This window comes from Anastrepha obliqua, chromosome 2 (genome assembly GCF_027943255.1).
Source record: "Anastrepha obliqua isolate idAnaObli1 chromosome 2, idAnaObli1_1.0, whole genome shotgun sequence".
Lineage (NCBI taxonomy): Eukaryota > Metazoa > Arthropoda > Insecta > Diptera > Tephritidae > Anastrepha > Anastrepha obliqua.
Window position 1 is genome coordinate 87,777,203 of NC_072893.1, and position 25,444 is coordinate 87,802,646.

The following is a 25,444-nucleotide window of genomic DNA, read 5'->3' on the forward strand; positions in this document are numbered from 1 at the left end:
AGAATCGATTACTTTTTCATGCCTTAGAAGTCATTACAAAAGTTTTTTCTTTAAATTCCAATTACAAGGAATAAAATGAGTTTTGAACAAAGAGCTAATATCAAATTTTGTTTTAAAATTGGTAAAACGTTTATCGAAACATTTAAATTGATGAGAAAAGTTTATGGCGATGATCTTCTATCTCGAGCCAAAGTTCCTAAGTGGTTTACACGTTTCAGAGTTGGTTGTGAGGACATAAATGACAATGAACGGGTTGCCCAAAATCAGTAATCACCGAAAACTCCATCGAAATCGTTTGTAAATTTATCACAAATTTATCATGGAATCGGAGTTGAGAACCTCCAATACATCGATTTATCGCATTTTAACTGATCATTTGAGCTTACGAAAGGTCTGTGAACGTTTCATTCCGCACAAGTTAACTGAGGACCAAAAATTGCTCAGAATTCAACGTTCGAAAGACCCCATTAACGTGGCGAGAAAAGACGAAAACTTCCTTTACAACATTGTAACTGGTAATGAAAAGTGGTATTTGCAACATGAACCTGAAACTAAGCGTCAAAGTGCTGAATGGAAGGACCCAGACGAGATACCACCCAAAAAATCGCGATTTGAGAAGTCGAAAATCAAGTCAATGCTCATTTGTTTTTACGATTCCAAGGGAATTGTCCTCAAGGAGCTCGTGCCACCAGAAAAAAAAACAAAAATATCAAATTTCAATAATTTTAAAGTGTTGTTCTATTGTGTAAAATTTTGCATCTGTCTACTCGACGAAGGTCAAAGATGACATTTCCACGACAGCCGGTTCTACGTTACCGAAACGACCCGGATTAATATCCGGCCAAGAACTGTCACTCCAGCAGCCTTCTCCGTATGTAAGTATGGGGAATGTTTATGCTGCTACAACAACAACAACAACATGACATAAAATAGGTACCGTCTAGTAAATATTCACTACTGACATCTATGCGTCACTTTTGAAAGACCCCTTATTTTACTTTCTTCCTCCGAGTAATAAAGAAAATACGTTTATATAATTATTTAATTTCAGACCAATTTTTTTATTTCGAAGAAGCTGTTATATTTATGTATATTGTATAGCTTTTATATTTTATTAATTCACGGCCAACTTAAAATTAGGTCACCAGATAGTTTACTATAGATGTCGTTGTAAATCTCCGCCCAAAGAGTTTACTCGAATATTGACAACGGGAAATAAATATGAAAATTATAATGAAAAGAAATTTTAAAAAAGTAAATGTTATATTAATGAAATTTGCTAAAGAAATCCAGCCACGAAACGTGCGCACACAACAAGTTTTTCCCGTACACTTCACTCCCTACTCGCAGTACTACATCAGTGCATCCCAATTAATTTCCCTTTTATACACCGACTTTAATCAAACAGCAATAAAAAAAACCCCCATTCCAAAATCAAGTTATAGTCACGCGCGACAGTGAAGTGCAACGGACAATTATCGAATGCTGACACGCTTAACTAGTGACTGAATTTTACTTTCCAATCTCGTCATCCTAACGAACAAATCACCCAACGTCTGCGCCACCAGCTCTACCAAAAAATGCTCATATATTTTTTGTTGTTGTAATGTTGAAGGGTAGGTGCGGCACAGAAACGTTCTACTGTTACTCCCTTCCTCTTTCATGGATAAATGTTCCCCACAAATAGCTGGCGACTCATTGACATTGCTCGGGTATTAATGGTGATTGTTGTATATACGTATGTATGTATCGGATGATCAGCTTTTTGCATCTTCCACTTATTCCATCGCCTTCGTCCGACATCTCCTACTGCTTTCTATCTTCCGCTAACTGTTGTCCATTGCATTGAATGTTGCCGCCGCTGCTGCTGCTGCTGCTACTGCTGAGTTGAGTTGAATTAAGGCTTCCCACATATGAAGCCGTTTCATTAAGAATTTACACCCAAGGAGTCCAGCCTTCGTACAGCACAGCTAGATTATCGGGGTTCATTGCCTCGCGTATTATGTAGTCAACTTGCTCGGCAATGGTACAACGACGATTCGAGTCTGGATCACGGCCTTCCAATTTCATGCGCACACGCTTCCAAACGGAAACCGCGTATGCGTTGCGCTTTTGTTCACCGGGATTGTTGGAAGCCGGAGCTGTGATAAGACATAGCATATGAAAATATTACAATATTTTAAGTTATATTAAGTTAATAGATTCCGCAGTAAAATACCACAAAATATACCTTTCTTATCACCTGCGCCGTCATCAGCCACTTCTTCCCTATTGCCGCTTGATTTTTGCACTCCTTCCAAAGCTGCCGCATAGCTGCCTCTATTGCGCAACGGTGAATCTACAGTTACGCTACTCGTCGAACTCTCACACTCTTCGGCTTTGAATCGTTGTACCAACTCCAACAATGCACCGTAATTTTGCTCATGGGCATCCAGTAGCTCGCGCACTTTCGACTTAAGCTCTGCGGGTGTGGTGTCGGTTATGTTGCGCGCAAGTAGTTGCATTTGTAGTTCATTCAGTTTGTTGTGGAATATGCGCAACCCGTGTTGTAGATACCTTGTGTGCGCTGCCAACCCAACTCTATCCGTTGCAGCAGCGTTGCGTACATTACGGTCATTCTTGGTGATAGCTTTGAAGAGCTGACGCATATCGCTGCGCATTTGAGGCTCCGTAAGAGGCTGTAACAAAGAAATGATTGAAAAGTTATTTCGCATTACGAGATAAACTACGGTTCTCACCAGCAACTGTTGCCCCAGCTCGAATAGTCCCTCCTTTAATGCATCTTCCTTATGTTCGAGCGTGGCTAATTTGCGCTGCGCAGTGAACGTCATTTCATCCAGCAAACCGGCTATATTCTGTATCCAACACTGATCCACTTTGCCTTCCGGGTCCAACAGCTGTACAATTGATTGCTCAACTGGTGTAATGTTTGCGTTACTCTGCTCCATTGTTGTCATGGCATCCTGCCACTGCTGCAGTACCGCTAGAAAAGCGTTGTCAGCCTGTAGGCGATTGTCCTTACCCTGTAACATCTCAAACTGCAGCAAGACGTTAGCGTAATCGTACATTTGTGTAGTTAGCTGCAACAGCGCATTGTAGCGCAACACTTGCGCCTTCACACACTCCACAAACCTCTCCTGCAATGCCAGCAGACTACTGTTCGATTGCAGCGCCCAGTTAAGTTGCTGTGTCACAGCCGTCGTGTATTCATCTACATCTTCGTGTATCTTTACCATTGTGTGCTTCCAAACGCTCAACGACTGACTGCATGTCTGCACGGACTTTAGCAGTTTTTCCTTCGGAAAGCCGTACATAAGCTGTGTATCTGTCTGCTGGAGCTCAGTTTCGTTTAACCAATAATGTGCAGTGCCCACCAGAGCGCAATGCTCCGCTAATTTCGTATGCAAAAGCACCTGTGTTTGCAAGTTTTTACTACTGAAGCCCTCTTGTAACGCGTGCAGCAGATTTTGACACAAGGCTTTGGCATTCAGGTATGTGGTTGGTTCCATGCAATTAAAGTTGAGAAATTTCGACGCGAGTGTATTGAGGTTAGCATGTAACAAGTGTGCGAACAGCGATGGCAATCCGCAGAGAGCCGAGCGCTGGATCGTGTTGATGTATTTGGTTAACGGTGCCGAAAAGCGACGCATATCGTAAATGAGTTGCAAGTCGTTCTTTATGAACGCGGCCACATTATCGCAAGCCAAACGGAAAATGGTAACGATCACAACGTACTTCATTGAACCCTCGACCTCGGCAATAGTGTTTTCAAGGAAACGTGTTTGCTGTAAATATGTTGAAAAACAAGAATTAACAGTAACTTACTAAAGAAACTCATTTCCAAAACTCCATTACCACAAATTCTTTGAAAACAGGATCGTAGATATTTTCCAGCATTAGCTCCACCTTTGGTTTGAGCAGCCTAACACGACTTTCGAAATCATCGAAGAGCGCGTAAATTTCGTTGAAGAGTAACGCCACTTCCGTGCTGTCATCGCTTAGCTGCAGTGCCGACTCGAAATCGTGTGGTTCGTATGCACATATCTCAGCCAAAGCCGTTTGCACTTCAGAAACATTATCCTGCATAAACAAACGCACAATACGTTCGGGCAGCGACACTTCAAATGCCGTTTTCAAATTGTGCAACGATTGTAGCGTATCGGATAGTGCATGTAAATCATCGCAGTAATGTTGATTTTCATTTGGAAACGCTACTTCGCACATTTGCTGCAGCATTTCGAGGAAATTCAGTTGTTGGTTGAGCAAAGAGAAATCTTCTGTCTCCAAAGCTTTCTCTTCGAAGTTCAAGAATGAGTCGTTGGCTTTTGAAAGCGTTTCCAGCATGGAAGATTGAATCGCTAGTGTATGGCTGTCCGGATTCAAGGCAATAAAGGCCCGTATAGTCATGACGGTCGACTCGAATGACATTGACTGCAAGGAAGATCAACACAAAGGCACATTAATATGTAATCCCCCTTATTGTTAAAAATAAATTTACGAATTCATTTAGCTAAAAAAACGTTTAAATTGGATTTCTTTTCGCTACTCACCACTTGATTGGGGTGTCCATTCAAATCATTGATTGCCGTAGTCAATTCCATATTCACCTCAATCCATATCTTCTCCAGCGAAGCAGCATACTGCACGATTTGCGGCTTATCTTTGTTCTCACTTACTTCTTCATCGCTTTCTTGCCACTCCTCCAGTAGCTGTTGCAGCTCTCGCACACTCAGTTCTTCACTTAATAAGTCATTATAGGCTTTTTCATATTTAACCAAACGATTTTGTAGCAAACGCGAACGGGGATAGAATTGCATTACACCAGTATATTGTTGCAACAAATCAATGCATTCCAAAACACAGCGGCACTGCTGATACAGTGTATTGTCCATTTCCTTGCGGGTGAAATCACACTGCGCATACAACCGCTCCTGGCCACTCTGCTCGAGTAGAGTGCGTAGCAGTTCGAATTCATTCGTTGGCACATTGTGTTGCAGATCGCACACCTGTAATTGTAGTGCTGGTAGTTCGTTTGCGACATAAGCGGCAAGCAGGTGTTCAAAGTATGTGCTGAGCAAAATGCGAGTGTCACCCTGATATTTCCTAACATTTTCCTTAATTGTGCTGAAGGCTTCTTTGTCATGCTTGAAAGTGTTGTGACGATCGGTAACCGTATTCAAGGCGTGACTACCCATCGCTGTGCCGAGTGTTTGTAGTTCTCGTATCATTGCCGATTGTTTAGTAATGCGATCCCGCTCTTGCTCTTCCTGACGGATCTCTGCCTGCAGCGCGGTTAGACGATCAAGAACGTCTTCGATCTCAATCAAACGCACCTGCAGATCGTTTCTGGAAGAACATTTTTTGAGTAAATTGCAGAAATTCTATGATAGAATATATACAGTGAAATCGGGGTTGAAGGAACCGCGTTTTAACCACACTTCTTTCATCGAGTAGAGTGAACAAACATTAATAATTGAATAAAAAAAAGTGCGTGTAGCGTAGTGCACATAACAGAAGTGAAACTTTCAAGGCAGAGCAGCCAAAGAAAGAGCGAGAGACCCGAGAGAGAAAGAGAGAGCGAAAGAATATATATCTAAATAAATTCACAACATTTGCAGAGAATACAAATAGACAAAATTTACAAAAAACGGAGAAGGGTCGACCGGTGTAGGTAAACGCCGGGCACAAACCGTGGCAACAACGCGCACTACTCCGAACGTTTATCAGCCGCACAGACGCAGCGATTCCAGGACCGCAGCAACGGCACAATTTACCGCAAGGCAATACCAATAAATCCCACGACAGTCGGTTCTACGTTACCGGAACGACCCGGATTTATATCCGGCCAAGGACTGTCACTTCGGCAGCATTCCCCATATATGTATGTACATATGTATGGGGAATGTTTATGCTGCTACAACATCAACAACCAATAAATCCGACGCCAGAATGGATATCACTTTATAGTACGCACCAGCACTAGCTAGGAAACGGAAATAAGCGCCAAAAAGTAGGCACCAAAAAAAACGCCAGAAAAATTGGGAGCAAAAAACGCCCCAAACAGTAGGCACCAAGGAAATATAACGCCAAAAAGTAGGCACCAAAAATACATATATTTCCTACAAGTTTGCACCATAAAACAAGCGCCAAAATGTAGGCAGGCAACCATAAGGAAAAACTCAGGAAAAATAGTCTAAAGTGCATCTAAGATATATATAAGGTATAGCTCTCTCTCTCCTTTTGCTCTACGTTATATTTTTTTTCTCTCTCGCGGAACGAAAATGCCCAAAATGTTGCACGGCCTTGAAATTTTACTCTCCATTCTCGCTCGCCCGTCGACGCCTAAGAAGTTTCACTTCATGTTATAACAGCCTCAGAAGCTATTCCAGATTTTGACAAGGCCACAGAAAAAATAAATTCTCTTGATACCTATACTAGATACTATACTTGGCCTTCAAACTTTTACAAATCAAGCAGTAAAGAAGTGACTCAAAGGAAAATAAGAAACAAAGCATTGTTAAAGAATTTTGGAAAAAAATATTAAAATTTTTGAACTGAGTGTATTATATTTGAAATAAAATATATTTTTTATGAGTAAATTGACTTAAATTGCCTTTAAATGCCTGATTTGAGTGCCGTGAACAACCTTGGTTGAGTGAACAGGTCTTGCACGAATTAGTTCACTCTACCCGGATTGTACTAAGTATGTAGGCTTTGCATGGTGGTTCTTTCAATTCTGAATCAGTTACTTTAATTTCAGTGACACGAATTTCGTACGTCGAGTGAAAATTGCGCACCCTCCTCTATCTAAAGAGGCACAACTAAAAATTTTGAGAACTTTGTCATTGTTAATCTGTCTACACGAAATTCTATCTCACAACTGTTATTGAAAATTGTCGAAAAAAATTAAGCCTTTTTTGTTGTTACGAATTGACTGCAATGCAATAGGCCAATATTTTATACTTAGAAGTGCATTGATCGCAACCGATTATTGAAAATACACCTTTTCTAAAGATGTACCTATGTTGTAATCGGACATTAATGTGCTCATTCGCTGCCGCAGTAACTCTGGCATCTCTCTAAATAATAAAAAATGTTTTCATGTTACTTTCGCCAAAACTCAAAATCTTTTCCAGTCAAGATGATGATAGTATTGCTAATACTTCACTTCAATCTGTTCATGAATTCAAAATCTAGGTGTGATCGTTCACTTCCATTTTGCAGGCAATAGTCACATTAACTTTGTTGCGGCGTAATACCTCGAAGCTCTCGGACCCTTACGCTCTCAAATTACTTTTTACTTCCTTTACTCGCTCTAGATTAGAGTATGCAACATTTATCTGAAGGTCTTGGCACCAATTTGCAATTGAGAAAATTGAACCTGTACAGAAGCTGTTCCTGAAATATGCTCTGAAATCCTATCCCTTCCTATAATTCCCATTTGATTTTAATTAACTTAAAGTCTCTAGAAAGTTAAAGGGCTATAATCTTATTGCCTTTTGTTTTTAGTATAATTAAAGGAGAAATTGATTATTCATCGCTATTGCGAAGCGTTCACTTTCATATCCCTATTAGACCTCTATGCAACACTTGCCCATTTCATCTTAAATCACTTAAACGATTTATGTGCGTAATGCTCCTATTATCATCACTCTAAGAGAATTTATTGAGATCTCGAGTCCTATTCCGCTTGACTTTCCGATGTCAAAGAATGAATTTTATAAATTTCTCAACTCCTTTTTTTAATTAATTTATTTAACTACCTGTAGAATTTAAGCTCTAAGTGGTCTGTAAAAACTATAATTATGTTTTCGATTTGAAATAAACTACGCCATGCCCACCACTAATAGATACAAAGATAATATTTTGATTCTCGTCTGACATCTATCATCTATCATCCGTCTCAATGGAGAGTATCTCAACTGTTTATAGATATTGACAACACTGAACAATAACCTCAAAATATAACGGTAAACATCAAAAATAGAAAAGTTGCGATATTTTAGTAACCAATGAACAAAATTGAATTAAATTTAGTAAAAGGAATGTAATACATCTCTCGCATGACATATCACTAGACATCGGATTCTTATGCAAGTGCATATTTTGTTTAACATCACATGAAGTTCGCACCTAGGTAGAAACTCATTATAATAAAATATTCAATTTGCATAAAATTCCGATCTCTACATATCACACATCTCTAAACCTAACATATTTCATCACCCTTCATCTCCTACTCGCTGCGCGAACAATCCAACAGAAACTGATTGCGAGCATTAAGTAATGTTCCTTAACTGGGAGCATAAAGGCCGCAGTAGGCATCAAAAAGCACCCGGTGGCTATCCTGAATGTGATATTTTGATAGATATCTAGCTTCGCCCACTACATCCTACTAGTCTCTGGCGTACAAATTGAAGCTGGTGGTCTGAGAAGCTTCGCTTTGAAATGTTAATATAGGTATTAGCAGGACTGAGAGGTGAATATCCACGCGTTTCTATGTGTCGGTCAATTTTATTAACTTAAGATTATTTAAAAAAATCAAATTAGATATTAGAAAATAGGATTTGGTACCCGCGTGGCACTCGGTCTCGCCTAATGAAAGTACAATGCGTATACGGCTATTACAGCATAAATTATTCTTAAATCACAAATGGTTTATACGGAAAATACGCGCGGGGTATATAGTAGGCCTCTTCGATTTGCCAAGCGTTAGCAAGTGGCGAATTGATGATGCAACCGGTATAAATAAATACCGGTTGGCAGGACTGAAAAAGAGCTGCCAAAGATTACATTTGCTTGAAAGCACTTAATGAGTATTATTAAGTCCGCGTTTATACAGGGAAACGTTTATTGCTTCAAATCTGTCAACACCCTTTATGTTTTAGTTCTTCTCAATGTTGTTGACTTTAGACTAAAATCTAGCAATTGCTAAGTGTGTGATCACGATAGGCAACACCAGAATTCGCAATATTGAAGCAACAAAACTATCCCTATATGAACGCGGTCAAATGAAACTCTCTTAAAATGGGGTTGCAGCATTGAAAATAGTGAATCAGATCAGTTTTATAAAGTAAAACCATACTCACTAGCGGTAAGTGTGGCTCGATAACTTTCTTTCACAAGCAAATTTTTCTTCAAGCAAGCAGAGCCCAAACATAATGTACACAACGAATCCACTAAGTTAGTCCCTGCTACTACTATACAAAATTTTCTCTCACCTAAATTGCGTCCAAAATGGTTTGAGCTCATTCAAGCGCACTTCCAACGATTGTCGAGTGCATTCCCAATTCTGTTTGCGCTGCACTGCGTCGTCGACCGGCCCGTTGGATTTTGGCAAGCCCGCTGTTATCGCATCCAAGGCATTCAGACTCAACGCAGCTGCATGAGCTGAGGTGGCGCGTGTTACCGTTGTTGTACCATCATCACTCACAGTCCAATCTACCAGCGGATCATAAACAAATGCCTCCAGCAATGTGAGCAAAGTTTCGCGCTCCTTGCGCAATATTTTAAGCACATGCTCACAGCCCAGACGGAAAGTTCCCTGTACAAAAAAAAATTAGGAAAGTGAAAGTTAGCGCTAAATATAGTAAATAAATTAAATGATAAAAGAATTAATGATAAATATGTACATTGAATGCAAATATCGAATATTTTGTAATGGAGTTACATAAATACAGAAAATATATGTACACATATATTGTACATATGTATGTATGTAAATTATATTGTTGATTGAAAATACGCAGGTTCTCGGAATCTAAACATATTTTTATATTATTTATATTACACCTTTCAACCCATATTAGTGAATTCCAGTATACACCTACACGCAGTCCTTATTTAATTATTGAATTATATGCAGTTTTACAGGCCAAAAAGGATTAAAAAGCTGATTGATTGATATTCGAAAAAAGACTTTGCCGCCTAAAGGGTGATTATGAAGACCACATTAGCATAATACTGTGAATAGGTTAGAAAAATAAAAGTTATTCCATTGTAAGTACTCTCGGTGTTTTAGGTTATGTTAGGGCCTCGGCGGGGTATGTCACGATGAGTAGAAAATTGAAAGGTCAAAACAATAAATGACGAAAAAATTTCAAAGTCAAACAAGTTTCGAAAGTGCATTGTTTTAAAGAAATTGATCAATTATTTCAACTAATAACAGCATACCTCTACAGTACTGGGATTCCGTTAAGTCAGTGCTTGAAAGATGGCATGCGATAGTTATTTGGGTCAGTAGATTTTAGCTCAATAATGTTAGAGATATTATTAAATAGAAAATTCTCCTATATACAACTCGATATGAAAATGCTAAAACTGCGATACATAGTAGATATTTCTTTTGTATCAGATATGCACAATAACACGTACTGATACCAATTTTTTAGGTAGGTACCATTGATTTGCTCATTTTCGAAGACCATTAACGAATGCCTGGCATAAACTGTTTCGCCATCTCATTATCTGATATGATTCACACTCAAATATTTAAATGGGGTTCATAACATTATTTGCTGGATCGCTAGAGTATTCGTATTAACAATGGCGGTACCTAAGCAGTGCTATGTCCTAGTCCAGTGGAAAAGGAAGAAGTTCCTGACGAGTCATGTCGTGCAGTAGTATTGTTTTTGATTAGATATGAAACTGCACTAAGTTCAAGAAAAACCCAAAAATAATTAATACAAAATTTGCTCGACTTCGGTAGCTTTTTCAACTAATTTACATACTTAGTACTGCCATAAGTTCTGTTACAAGTTAAGTCCATTATAGATATGAAATTATCATATTTTTGTAATGAAGTTAGTTTCATTTAAGTTTGTTAATAAATATTAAAAAATAAAAATTTTAATTTTCATTCGAAATGGTCACCATTTGCTTTTACAATTAGGCCTTCAAACGATTAGGCCATTCAGCTATTGCAGCATGCACGGTTTCCATCGATATTGACGTCGCTGCTCGAACCCAAGATTGTTTGAGACTCTCCAAATTTCTGTGAAGTCTTCGATAGGCCATGTTCTTCAATTCTTACCGCAAACGGTAGTCCAATGGATTCAGATCCAGACGACCAATCTTCTGTGGCTATAAACCCAGGAGTATTGTTTTTTAGGCACTGCTGAGTGGTTTTTGTGTTATGGGCTGGAGCGAAATCTTGTTGGAAGATCCAGCGCTCTCCATTGAAGAAAGTACTGCTCAACTGCTCCACCACGCCTTCTACGAGATTTTCCTGGTATACTTTTGCCCCGGTCTTAACCACTTTTTCGCAGAAATGAAGAGCTGTAACGTCTTTACAAGACACTCCCCACCAAACCATTACGGAGGCTGGATAGTGGCCACGTTGAACCCTTGGAACAACATTTTTGCGTCTTTAGAAGATTTAGCATAAATTTTGTCGTTTTGCTTATCAAAAATTTCTTCAACAGTGAGAATTTTCTTATCTGTGAAAAGAATATTTTCTGTCGTGTCTAATTTTCTTCAAACGCGTTGTCAAAAGATGACCAGTTGAGCGACGGGAGGCTTTCATGTGGAGATCATCTCTAATTAGACTTGGCATAGAACTGGTCGATACATTCATTTCTCTGGACATGATTTTCTGCTTTCTAGGGGTGTTTCTGCGAATTTTTTCTCGAACGGCCTTTATGGCTGCACTGGTTCCAACCACGCCGAGGTTCGAGGACGACCCCACTTCTTTTTCTGTCTGTCACTTCAGACGTTTGGGAAAAATGATTGATCGTGCGGTAAACCAACATTCTCGAAATATTAAATTTTTTTAGCAATTCGTAAATCTCACTTGCACTTTTACCACACTTTTGAAATGCAATGCGATATTCCTTAGCCCCCACTCCATTGTTATCCAGCGAAATTTGCCACGATCTGAGTATAATTTATGAGTAGACACTGCGCAGGAGCAAAAGCAAAAAATAGTGTAACTTTTTTCTGCGAATTTGTTCTCGCCGTATGCATTGCAAAATTTGTCACAGAATTTATGGCAAGACTAAGAATATAAGTAATACTTATTTATACAATCCGGACAACCGATAATCACGCACAAACACAATCAGGTCCACAACTGCAAGATCTCTGGCAGGCTGGCTCCTTCTTGTGTGACTCCTTCAATTATGTTTTTGTGATGTAGAAAATAATTATCGCCTTTATAAGAGCTTGCAATTACTGATTTCTGTCGACAATATTGATATCATTATCTAATAAACAGTCAGTGCATTTATATCTCAGTACCCACGCCACTTATGCCTTGTTTTCATTTATCATTATTTTGACGACAAAATTTGACATAATATGCCAAAATATCACGCAAAATGGCAGGTGTTTTCTAGCAATGGCACGCTTTGTCATAAACAATGACACAATAAAAAAACATTCAATACTAACTGCTAACTATATTCTCATAGACTTGGAATTGAAAAATCGGTGCGTCTCCCTAATACTAGCAGTGTCTTCCAGCCGGAAGTAATGGCAATTGGGGAAGCTTGTAGGCTACTAATCACGGATTTCTCTTTCAAGGGCAATATCGCTATTCTTTCGGATAGCCAAGCTGCAATCCAGGCACTGGACTCGGCTACAACAATCTCTAAAGTGGTGGAGCAAAGTAGGAATAGCCTCTCCACCTTGAGTGAAAACCATAAAGTAACCTTAATTTGGGTTCCGGGACATCAGAACATAGAAGGTAACAAAACGCCGATGAACTGCCAAGAAGGGGATCAGCCATGAATAGCGTTCTTGCAGTACAATTTCCCTAAAATGCCTTCGAATCGCAGATTGTAGATAGACCAGACGAAATGCAAAATCAGCAGGCGTTACTACTAACCTAAATTATGTTTGTTATGTTGGTACACTCTTCATATGAACGCTTGTGAAGTTTCATTTCAATCTGCCAATTCATTCTTTGTCTAGATGCCATTTAGTATCGACGTCTCTCGGTTTTTTCTACAAGGGGAAAAATCAAGTATCGTGCATTAATTGAATTTTTATTTTTTGGGAAGATTTAAAAGCAAAGAAAATTCTTGAACGAATGTTGAAAGTGTACAAGGACTTTTCACCAGAAATTAGTAAAGTAGAAAAATGTGTTGGTGAATATAAACGTGATCGTCCAAGCCTATTGGAAAACCGTCAAGTGACGAAAAGAGATTTAATAGAAGCCCTAGTCAGTGTAAGCAATACTTTAACTGAAGTATTGGGTTTCAGAAAGCTGTGTGCCCAATGGGTGCCGCATCCGCTAATAATGGTACAAAAACACATTCGAATGCGACTTTCTCAGCAACATGTAGAGTGTTTTCGAAAGTATAAAGTGAATTTTGCGCGTCGATTCATCACTATGGATGAGACTTGGGTCTATTACCATGATCTTAAATCAAAACAAGAGGTTAAAGACTGATGTGAACTTGGTTCTTCGGCTCCAAAACGAGTTCGTGTTCAGAAATCGGCAAAAGTGCTAGCATCCGTTTTTCGGGATGTGAAAGGAATTTTGTTTGTGGATTACTTGGTTGTTGGTTGGTTTGAATGGTGATTCTTCCAGAATCCAACTAGCGCTTCCGCACCATTTTGTTGCCACATCCTCGTTACCAACTTGTGTACCAGTTATTCACAGCATGACTATATCAGTCTGTGCGGTTTAAGAACCTTACTAGGCTGTTGACATCTGAGTCAGACAGTTCTTCGAGACTCTCGAACAGCGATTTGCCCAGAGTTAACATTCTGTCCTTCCATAGGGCAGGGCATTCACAGAGGAAGTGGAAGATTGTTTCCTTTTTCTCCGGTTGTTTACAACTGTGACAGTATGTGTTGTGAGGGATGCCCATTTTGGCTGCTTGTTCTCCGACAGACCAAAAGTTAGTTATGACTGCCGTTAATCTTCAGGCGTCCCGTCGTTTCATGTTTAACGATATTGATGATTGTTCGAGGTTGTAGGTGGACCATAACGTTCTGCTGATTTTGCATTTCGTCTGGTCTCTCCATCTACAATCCGCGATTCGAGGGTATTTTAGGGAAATTGTACTCTTAACTGCACCTAATGGTGTGAATACCGATTCTGCAAGAGCGTTATTCATGGCAGATCCCCCTCTTACCAGTTCATCTGTTTTTTTGTTACCTTCAATATTCCGATGTCCCGGGACCTAAATTAAGGTAACATTATGGTTTTCGCTCAAGGTGGAAAGGCTATTCCTACTTTGTTCCACCACCATAGAGGTTGTTGTAGCTAAATCCAGTGCCTGGATAGCGATATTTCCCTTTAAAGAGAAATCCGTGATTAGTAGCCTACAAGCTTCCCCAATTGCCAGTACTTCCGCGTGGAAGACACTGCAGGCGTTGGGGAGACGCACAGATTTTTCAATTTTAAGTCTATGAAAATATATATCAGCTCCAACACCACAATCCATTTTAGAAACATCTGTATAGAGTGTAGTGTCGAAGTTGTTTAGTGAGAATCCCTTATTCCATTCCTCGGATTACTTGCAAACTGGTAAAACAATGAATTCTGAATATTATTGTAACCTTTTCAACCAGCTGAAGGAAAAAATTCACGAAAAAATACCCAGTTTGCAGAAGAAAAAAATTATTTCAAAGGAAATTGGTACACATATTACCTTTTGGCCAAAGCAATTTGGTCATTTTCAAAAAACGTGATGCCTCTGTTTTAAACGAACCAAAATTACGCACATTTGGTACAAATAATGAACCAAAAAAAGGCGCACGTAAAACTTTGAGAATTGGGCGGTGTTACATCCATTTTTGGGTAAATGCGTGTATCTCGATAAATCCCAGCTCCCCAACTCAATTAGATCTTAAATACATATTATAGATATCAGATAGAAACCACGCCCACTCTTCATATTTTACGAGTAAGCCCGTCTCCTTCCACAAGCTATTACTCTTATTGTTTATGAGTCTGGTCGATTCCAGTTCAAATCGAAATTGTGCACGCGTATTAAAGTTCGATTTGGACCTTTTTACTTATTGTGTTTTTTTTTTGTGGTTGTGCTCCCAAACCTAACTCAACCCAACATATTCCAATACTCCCTAATATCTTGGGTTTTCTTTGATTAAATACCAAGATTTACTTCAACAATTGATTGGTTTAGAGCGACTTCACTTCCATCGTTGCCAAAACTAAATTCCTGTTATCACCAATATAGCAACAAAATCGCGAGCATTTACTGATGATTGAGTGGGTATTTATGGAAAAGCGGGGGATAATAAGTGGCGTGGGAAAAAACGCAGCTCCACGTATTTCGCGTAAACTAAAACTCCCAGTTATAGATTTTACAACTAGCACAGCGTTTAGTCTTATTCCACTTGCCCAACAATAAACAACAAATTATAGTAGAGCGGTAGACGTTCAATACACTTTTTCGCATAACCACTTCGCCGCTTGGCTATTTTAACTTAATGACAAACACAACATTGTTAAAGCTGTTGAAATATTATCACATGTTGGACACAATTGGCCAACAAAAATGTAACGCATACGATTCAACATACTATTTAAAATCGCAACATCAACAAGAACAACAGCCATACACACCAATGGCAGCCAATGAATTGGAATTGCAAGTAATTATGAATGTTATGATGGTATCGTTAGACACATCTACGAGCACAACCATAGCCGAAACGACTACAACAACATCGTCAGCAGTCACCAGCACCACCATTGATGCCATCGATGAGGCGACCATCTTTTGGGCCACATGCAACGCATTGATAATGGTTTGCATTCTAGCTGGCAACGCCCTCACCATATTGGCCATAACCACTTGTCGTCGTTTGCGCAGCTTAATCTCAAATATGTTCATACTATCGCTAGCGATATCAGATTTTGCTGTCGGCATATTGCTACCATACCACATCGCCTTCTATTTAGGCTCAAGTCTAGGCCAATCGCGCGATTTTTGTGTACTGCGATTTGTTCTTATCATCTTCACCTGTTGCGTCTCAATATTGACGCTCATTGCAATTGCTGTGGACCGGTACATAGCTATCGTATATGCATTGCACTATCGACGGTGAGTTGTGAGGAAGAAAGGAGGGGGAGTGAAATTTTCACAAGTTCTTACTTTCTACATTTTAACATAATCATCGCTATTGCAGCTTCATGACGCGTCGCGCTTCTATCATTATTATCTCCTTTAATTGGATAGCAGGCGCGACAGTTGCTATCATACCGATTTTCTACAATCGCTTCGACACAGCCATTGAGTGCGAATTCTATCAGGTATTGCCCACATGGTATATGGCGGGTATTATAACCCCCGCCTTTGTGCTGATCTGGTCCTTAATGCTTTTGATTTATTGGCGTATAATGCGTGAAGCCGCAAAGCAATCGGAGCCATCGCGTTGCAATCATGAAATGCAGAGCCGTAGCAGCAACAAGCAGGGACGCCGTATGCCAGACTGGAAATCGATGCAGGTAAATAGGAGTTATAGTTTGCGATAAGAGTTCCCACCAGTGTGATTTAAACAATAAGCAAAAACATGTACATACACATACGGTCATTGAATTAAGCACGCATTCTATAAAAAAAACACACTTTCTTCGACAATTTTTTTATTAATTACACGGTGTGACAAAAAAAAAAAATTAAATATACTTTTATGGAGACCTAGCACGATTTGTGGCTATAGAAAAACTAAAAAAAATGGTATAGGAGAAATTTCCAATACACCCCCAAAATCTCATTTTATGGCCACAAAACCGTTTTTCAGTAGGTTGATGTGAACAATCCCTCCTAACTTCGCCAATTTCCATCCGATTTCGAATTGGTTTTTTTAGTTCGAAAGAACAAAAACAAGCCTTTTTGACAGTGTGTTGACATTTTTTCTGAAATGACAACTGACGAGACTGTAGACGGAAGTATTCGGAATTTTTTTATTTATTCTCAATTTTTTCAACTTTGACATCATTTTTGCGATATTATCCGATATTGAGGATGTTTTTTAGTAGACTACTGTTATAGTGAATTTAATTCTGCGTCGAATGAGCTATATTTGACTGTAATTGAATTAAAATTCATAGAGTTGTGCGAGTTGTGCGAGTTTTAAGATTTTATTTTTTTTACTAATTTTATAGCAAGTGTCAGTATAAACACATCATCAGTACGAAACAGTACAGGTTTAAAATTTTAAAAGATGTCGGGAAAAACTAATCTTCATTTCAAAAATGTTTGCTACACCTGCTCCGTTTATAAGAGTCATCACAATTTTAGGGATCCTTGTCGGGCCTCAGATTCGAAAACTCATGCGAGATGAGAAATTTACGAGTAAGCTCAGTGCAGTGGAAAGACGGGCATGGGAAAGTTTTAAATCATTGTGTAAAAAGTTCCTTGGAAATAAAAAGAGCTCTGATTATGTTGAAGTCCTCAAAGAGTTTTTGAGTGCGTACGAAAAAATGGAATGCAATATGTCCATCAAGATACACTTTCTGCACTCACATTTGAATTTTTTCCCGGAAAACCTGGGCCAGATGAGCGATGAACAGGGTGAAAGATTTCACCAGGAGATAGGAGTCATCGAAAAACGTTTTCAAGGGAAGAACTCCATCAACATGCTTGCTGATTACTGCTGGTCCTTGAAACAAGTGATGACTCTTATAAACGGAGCAGGTCTAGCAAACATTTTTGAAATGAAGATTAGTTTTTCCCCGACATCTTTTAAAATTTTAAACCTGTACTGTTTCGTACTGATGATGTGTTTATACTGACACTTGCTATAAAATTAGTAAAAAAAATAAAATCTTAAAACTCGCACAACTCGCACAACTCTATGAATTTTAATTCAATTACAGTCAAATATAGCTCATTCGACGCAGAATTAAATTCACTATAACAGTAGTCTACTACAAAACATCCTCAATATCGGATAATATCGCAAAAATGATGTCAAAGTTAAAAAAATTGAGAAAAAATAAAAAAATTCCGAATACTTCAGTCTACAGTCTCGTCAGTTGTCATTTCAGAAAAAATGTCAACACACTGTCAAAAAGGCTTGTTTTTGTTCTTTCGAACTAAAAAAACAAATTCGAAATCGGATGGAAATTGGCGAAGTTAGGAGTTATTCTTCACATGAACCTACTGAAAAACGGTTTTATGGCCATAAAATGAGATTTTGGGGGTGTATTGGAAATTTCTCCTATACCATGTTTCTTAGTTTTACTATACCTACAAGTTGTACTAGGTCTCTATAAAAGTATAATTTCACTGTCGCACAGTGTTATTTGTAGTCAGGTCGGTAAATTTGGCAGTTATCGAGCCAAGATAGGAGATCGGCTTGCCTAAACAGATTTTCAATTACGAGTGCAAAAGATTTGAAAGTGAAAATAGGTCTGCGCTACCGAAAAACAAATATTCATAAAAAACTTTCTGGCATTCATAAACGTCATAACTAAAACTGGTCCCTATCGTTTTACCCACAAAAATGTTGGGGCAAACTTTGTCTAAACACCTTTCAACGATGTCTTTATTAAGAAATGGAGAATTATCTACTAAAAAATTTGTATCAGTTTTCATATTCAAGATCTCACAATGTAGAAAACATACAGATGGGGTCATTCATAGTTCCGCTGTTATTGGCGCATTTGACATTTTAGTGACATCAGCACAGAAAATAAACAAAGTTTTGTATGCAAAGTTATTTGTTTGTGAGTCAGTCGGTGAATATTTTAATTTTTAATATGAGAAAAAATAATAAAAATGAAGTGCCCCGTATTAAATTGTGAAATCACGAATAATAAAAAAAAGCCTCAAAATGCAGTTGTTGTTGTAGCAGCATGAACATTCCCCATGCAAATACAAGGAATGCTGCTGAGGTGACAGTTTTTGGTCGGGTCGTTCCGGTTACGTAGAACCGATTGTCGTGGGAACCGCCTGTCGGAAATACTGCTGTCTTTTTCATTGCTTTCCCCACGATGTCGCTTATTCTACCTCTTTTATTCGTTTGTTTTATGTTTTTGTGCTGATGTAACGGTCTAGGGATGACGCCATCTTGAATCCAATCATTCTTGTCAAGAACAACTCAATATTAAAACCGAGATATTTATTGTTTATCTAATAATACAGCATGAGAATTCTCTGTAATTGTTTGAGGATGCTATTGAGATGGCAATCATTGGGAGCATGTGGAATTCTTGACGTTCCGATAACCTAGAACCGACTGTTGTGAGAGCGTGTCAACGTCGACTGTTACATGGTATTCGACTCTCTTTCGTATTTAAAGAGAATAGTAAATCGAGTAGATGATTTGAGCAAGCAGCCAAAGTGTTGAACCAAAAACTAATATAGACAAATACTTTGCTGAAGGTTTTCTGATATGTTGAATACGAACCTGAATGTCGTAATAAGCAGAGAACGTCAGACTTTTTAAAAATATATCCTAAAAGTGCAAATCGTGTTTCTATCTGAAGTCATGTAGCATGACGAGATTATTTTTAATTCGAAAATGGTTGTAACTTTATCTGAAAGTCTCAGTACTTTACCCCTGCGAAACCAACTTTGAAGCCTAAAAAATCGGTAATTTTCTCGAAAATCATCCGCTCAATATACTGAGCTTAGCGAAATCGTCGATTTTCACAAACTGTTGGTAGATGAAGGGAACCCGAGTGTAGTGTATGGGGAAATGCCAGAGATTGAGATGAGCTTTAAAAATATCGCGAAAATTCAGCGATTTGTGCCCATACCTTTAACATATCACAACAAGGGTTTTTACGCGATACAGGGCTTCAATACGGCAAAAAAATTTTGTTTAATGAAAATAATTAATTCTTGGATCTAAATCCAAATCACACTGAAAGAAATAAAACTATTGAATAGTACAAAAATAAAAATAAAAAATATAATTTGATCTCGAGTCGTCAGCAGATTTTCTGAAATTATTTTTTTTAAGGTCATCACTATATAGTAAAAAATATGAAATTTTAAATTTATCTTCAAGACCCGCGGTATTACCGGGAAAAGGTGTTTAAAGGAGTATATATTGGGTTGGCAACTAAGTAATTGTGGATTTTTTTAGAAAATCAAAGACAATTTTTTCATGTAACTAAATAATTTTATTCTGTAATGTATTGCTCACTTTGATCAATGACCTTTTGCCATCTTTCAGGCAGCATCATAATCCCACGTTCATAAAAGTTCTGGTTTTTAAAGGGTGATTTTTTAGCCATTATCTTTTTAAACATTTGGTTTAAACAGCTGACGCACGTTTCGTGTTTTGTTTCACTGTCAAACATCTTCAGTTTGGTCTACAATTTAACCATGAATCGTCTTACAAACGAACAACGCTTGCAAATCATTGAATTTTATTAAAAAAATGCGTGTTCTGTTAAGAAAGTTTAAGATCCACTTTTCTATCGAAAAATTATGTTCAGCGACAAAGCTCATTTTTGGATCAATGTGTTCGTAAAGAAGCAGAATTGTCATTTTTGGAGTGAAGATCAGCCAGAAGAATTGCAAGAGCTACCAATGTATCCAGAAAAGGCCACAGTTTGGTGCGGTTTATGGGCTGGAGGTATCATTGGGCCGTACTTCTTCAAAGATGCTGCGAATCGTAACGTAACTGTGAATGGTGAGCGCTACCGTGAAATGATATCCAACTTTTTTTGCCCAAAATGCAAGAGCTTGACTTGCACGACATGTGGTTTCAGCAAGACGGTGCCACATGCCACACAGCACGCGTAACACTGGACTTGTTGAGAGGCGAGTTCGGTGAACATTTTATTTCACTTTCGGGACCTGTCAATTGGCCACCCAGATCGTGCGATATAACGCCTTTAGATAATTTTTGTAGGGCTATGTTAAAGCTCATGTCTATCCAGACAAGCCTGCTTCAATTAACGCATTGGAAGACAACATTAAAGCATTTATATGTGAGATACCGGCCGAAACATTGGAAAGAGTATGCCAAAATTGGAATAAGCGGATGGACAATTTGAAGCGCAGTCGCGGTCAACATTTGCTTGAAATAATCTTCTAACATTAAATTATATGGACTGTACTATCGATTAAATAAAAATTTCATGCATTTTTCTGAATTTTACGTGTGTTTTTTTGAAAAACTCTCCTATAGCTCTTAAAAAATCACCCTTTATTAGCAAAAACCGAATCAGTAACGATATGGCATCATCATTATTATTAACATTTTTAAAATTCAAGGAGTTTTGTAAAGATCGAAACAAAAAGTAATCAGATGTTGCAAGGTCAGGACTATATGGTGGATGTGGCAAAACATCCCAACCAAGCTCCAATATTTTTTACCGAGTGGCCAAAGATGTGTGTGGCCTTACATTGTCATGATAGAATACAATACTTTTTCGATTTGTCAATTCGGGCCGCTTTTCTTCAACTGCATTGTTTAATTTCGTTGGTTGTTCAATGTAGACATCAGAATTGATAGTTCGGTAGACAATTCCTTTGTAATCCCACCAAACTAATAACAAAACCTTCTTTTGATGAATATCAACTTTTGACGTTGTTTGAGTTGGTTCACCTGGCCTGCTTCACGATATTTTCCGCTTGATATTGTTGTAAATAACCCATTTTCCATCACCAGTTATCAGTCGTTTGAAAAATGGATCATTTTCATTACGTTTCTTTAGCAAATCGCAGCTGTTAATGCGTTGAGTTAAATGTGTTTCTTTCAGTTCGTGAGGAACCGATGAATCGAGTTTTTGAACATAGCCAAGTTGTTTTAAGTGATTTTCAATGCATGTATGTGATACATGAAGCTTCTCTGCAATCTCACGTGTTGTACTGTGACGAGCCGAATCGGTTATTCCTTTGATTAGGGCGGCATCAACTTCAATTGGACGACCAGAGCGTTTTTCATCTTTGAGTGAAAAATCACCAGAACGAAATGTGGCAACCCAATTTTGACTCTGCCGTTCTTATAAGGCTTCGTCACCATAAACAGCACACAACTTTTTATGAGCTTGCGATGCGGTTTTCTCCTTGCAGAAATAACAAAGCAAAATATGACGAAAATTTTCTTTTTGATTTTCGGGCTTGCACATCGTTATCTTTGGTGTAAAAATACAAGGGCACATTTTAGGGGCATCACTTTACATTGTTTGAACTTTAGACATAGGGTTTTTCCAAGTTTCAGGATTCTCCTTTCTAGCAGTGTTTTTTTTTTACAGCTGTCACAGTTTGATGTAACCTCTTTTGACAGTTTTTGACCAGAACATCAAAATCGCTCTATAACAATAAATAAAATCCACAACGAAAATGGTAGAGCTGAAAAAACTAGAATACTTTTCTGATCTGAAAAAAAAAATACATTTCCTGTCGTTTACTTCAAAATATCGCTGCTACCGGGGAAAACATTGAAGAAGATCAAAATATGCCCATTGAATGGCATTCACAGCATACCGAGAAGTGTTAGCCACACTTTTTGGCTTATTGTTGATGGCACTGGCGATATGTTGTTTAACAGGTCTGTGCGACATGCCACACAACCAATGAAACACTTCATTTATTGCAAGTTAAATTCCTGGGGAGAATAAAATCACGGTATTCTACAACGATTTGGCCGCCAGGATCGCCTTACTTAACGTCTTTTTGTAGCGTCATGAATAAACCAGGCACAACTGAAGTTTTGGCAGATAACGTTTGGCACGAAGTTCCAGAGATAGAGCGCCAGATATACAGATAAAGATATCTGCGAGCGTTCAGGCAATAATGTAATAATTAATAATTCCCATAAATATGGGTTAAATTTCAATTTAAAAAAGAAACTCTAACTTGAAACATCTATTTAATTAAAAAAACAACTGGATACTGCATACAATATACATTCTGAATTAATATAAGAACACCAAAATTAATTTGATCAAGTAAATCTGGAAAAAAAAAAAGTTTCTTTCCTGTTTCTGCTATCTTGGGTGTATACTACACCCCAATGCTAGCAGGTTGTGCCCCTATAAATAGCCAAATAACATGCGGTTATCTGAATCATAAAAATGTGACATCGCGCTTTTCACCAATGACAGGCAACTGACAAGCAGTGGTGGTAAAAAAAATACCGCTATGCGGATATGCGAACAATAGCCGCGTTGTGTTTTACGCGCATACAGCAAAAAAACATAAACTCACAGTGACAATTGTCTATAATACATGAAAACATTTGGAATCACTGTTCAACAAATATCACACCAACATTTTTTGAGTAAATTACGAGCAGAAAAGTGCAAGTGACAAACTTGACGGGAATATAAAATTGAATATTCCGTGATGGGTCGCCGTAAAATAGAGTTGTCGACAAAAGACGCAAATCTAATTCAGAGCTGCCGGCGAAGAACCAACGAGGAGCTGTAAAACTCGTTGAAGATCACATATGGTGTGGGGTTCTCTGTCATCAGCAAGGGTGGGAAACGTAACTTTCGTAGAGGAAACTAATTTATTGCAAATTGATGAAAACTTGTGTATTTGGGATAAAATTCTTGTCAATCAAGACAATGACTTCAAACACAAATCGGATATTGTTCAATCTTAGCTTAGCCGGGACAGTCCCCATGTGGTGGTAACGCCAGCGCAATCACCCGATTTCAATGTAATTGAAAGTTTATGGAGTGCTCTTGAGCGAAATATAAGAAAATGTCACATAAGCATAGGACTTAAAGAGGAAGTTAAAACAAGAGGAGTGAAGAAAATACCAAAAAGCCGAATATAAAAAAAGCTTGCAGGCTCCATGCAGTCTCGGCTAAAATCAGTTTTAAAACAAAAAGGCTACTCTACAAAATATTGGTTTGTAAAAATCTTCATAAAATTTTTATAAATTTTCAAGTTTACTTAAGGCCAGGTTACCCTTGATTTGTGTGCTTTTTTAAATAAACTTTATTCATAGTACAAAATATATTTATTAATCAATTTTTTTACATGTGAAAAAACAAATATTAAATTGCTTAAAAAAATTTTTTTTTTTTTTTTTTTCAAATGGTGGCTTTCAAAATGGCTGCTAAATTTTAGCTGATTCGTAGTTGGATGCCATCATATCTCGAAAACGAATTATCTGAAAGTAAAAAATCAAACGGTTTCATCTTCTGTATTGAATTGGTTATGACCGCAAGCAGAATCAAATATTTTTAATAAAAAAAAACAAAATGGCGGACTTTTGAATTTTTTGCCACTATTTTTTCACTTTTGATTGTTTATAACTTTTTTAAATAACAATAAATGTTTGTGATTCTGCTTGCGGTCATAACCAATTCAATACAGAAGATGAAACCGTTTGATTTTTTACTTTCAGATAATTCGTTTTCGAGATATGATGGCATCCAACTACGAATCAGCTAAAATTTAGCAGCCATTTTGAAAGCCACCATTTGAAAAAAAAAAAAAAAAAACAATTTTTTTTAAGCAATTTAATATTTGTTTTTTCACATGTAAAAAAATTGATTAATAAATATATTTTGTACTGTGAATAAAGTTTATTTAAAAAAGCACACAAATCAAGGGTAACCTGGCCTTAAATAGGCCAGATAAGCTATGGATTTTTTTATTGATGCTCATAATTCTCAATATATATTTATTTTTGAATGTACCTACATTTAAGTTTTTTTGAAAATATAACTATTATAAAAAATGGCATACATATTCTTTAAAATAAATGAACGCACGAAATAAGCAGTGCCTCACTGTATGTCATTTATTACGATTACCGTTGCATACCATACGTAGATACATACGTAGGTGTGTTTTCTGTAAATGTTTTCTATTCAACTTCCTTATCGCACAATTTTTACTGATTCAACTTTTCCGCTTCTCATTCGCAGATGGTTCTCCTTATAATAGGTTGTTTTTCCATTTGTTGGCTAACTTATTTCATTGTTGTTTGCCTGGAAATACTACAGGAATACAGCATATCGATGGACCTATATAAGATGGCCTTCTCTTTGGCCATGTTCAATTCGGCTATGAATCCGATTATTTACTGCTGGAAGAATACAAATTTTCGACGTGCTTATTGGCGTTTGTTACGTTGCAAAAATCCGAATCATCACAAGCCGAACAAAATGGATTTGATAGTATATAGTGGCAATTCAGTACAGAGTTTGCCGCGACGCCCCAGTAACATTACAATATCTGTTCTACCATTGCCAGTGGCAGCACCGATCAAGGGAAATGAACATCTGATGGACGACAAGCAAATTGGTACGAAGAAAGGGGTGCTAAATAAAGAGCAGAAATGACTGAGGCGAAGAGCCACAATATAATTAAGAAAAATATTACAAAAATGTATAATTAAAAACTTTCAAAATCAATAAAAGTCAACAAAGAGCAAAAATTTATGCCGGGGCTGTTATAAATATTTTTAGAATCCTTAGAAAATTTTGGGTAAGCAGTTAGCCCATATTCTATTCAATTTTGGTATAAAACAATTAAACTTTGAAGTCACTCAAACATCGCGTTCGAGTGTGTTAATTTCTGGCTCCAAATTAGCC

The 25,444-nt window shown here is 37.8% G+C and overlaps 2 protein-coding genes across 2 annotated transcripts in view; one reads left to right on the forward strand and one right to left on the reverse strand.

Annotated features, from left to right (window-relative positions):
* Positions 1-1,037: 1,037 nt before the first annotated feature.
* The window catches only part of LOC129239600 (serine/threonine-protein kinase Smg1), a 32,600-nt gene continuing 8,193 nt past the window's right edge, over positions 1,038-25,444 (reverse strand). The window contains exons 5-10 of the mRNA XM_054875221.1: positions 9,222-9,544; positions 4,551-5,346; positions 3,856-4,431; positions 2,739-3,785; positions 2,231-2,678; positions 1,038-2,141 (exon numbers count right to left, since the gene is read on the reverse strand). Of these exons, the coding sequence (XP_054731196.1) occupies positions 1,936-2,141; positions 2,231-2,678; positions 2,739-3,785; positions 3,856-4,431; positions 4,551-5,346; positions 9,222-9,544 (3,396 nt within the window). The 3' untranslated portion in view covers positions 1,038-1,935. The remainder of the gene's footprint in view (positions 2,142-2,230; positions 2,679-2,738; positions 3,786-3,855; positions 4,432-4,550; positions 5,347-9,221; positions 9,545-25,444) is intronic.
* On the forward strand, positions 15,406-25,215 carry LOC129239601 (histamine H2 receptor). Its single transcript, XM_054875222.1, has 3 exons — positions 15,406-16,022; positions 16,108-16,426; positions 24,776-25,215. Exons 1-3 carry the CDS (start codon positions 15,406-15,408, stop codon positions 25,190-25,192), a joined length of 1,353 nt encoding a protein of 450 aa, XP_054731197.1. The 3' UTR covers positions 25,193-25,215.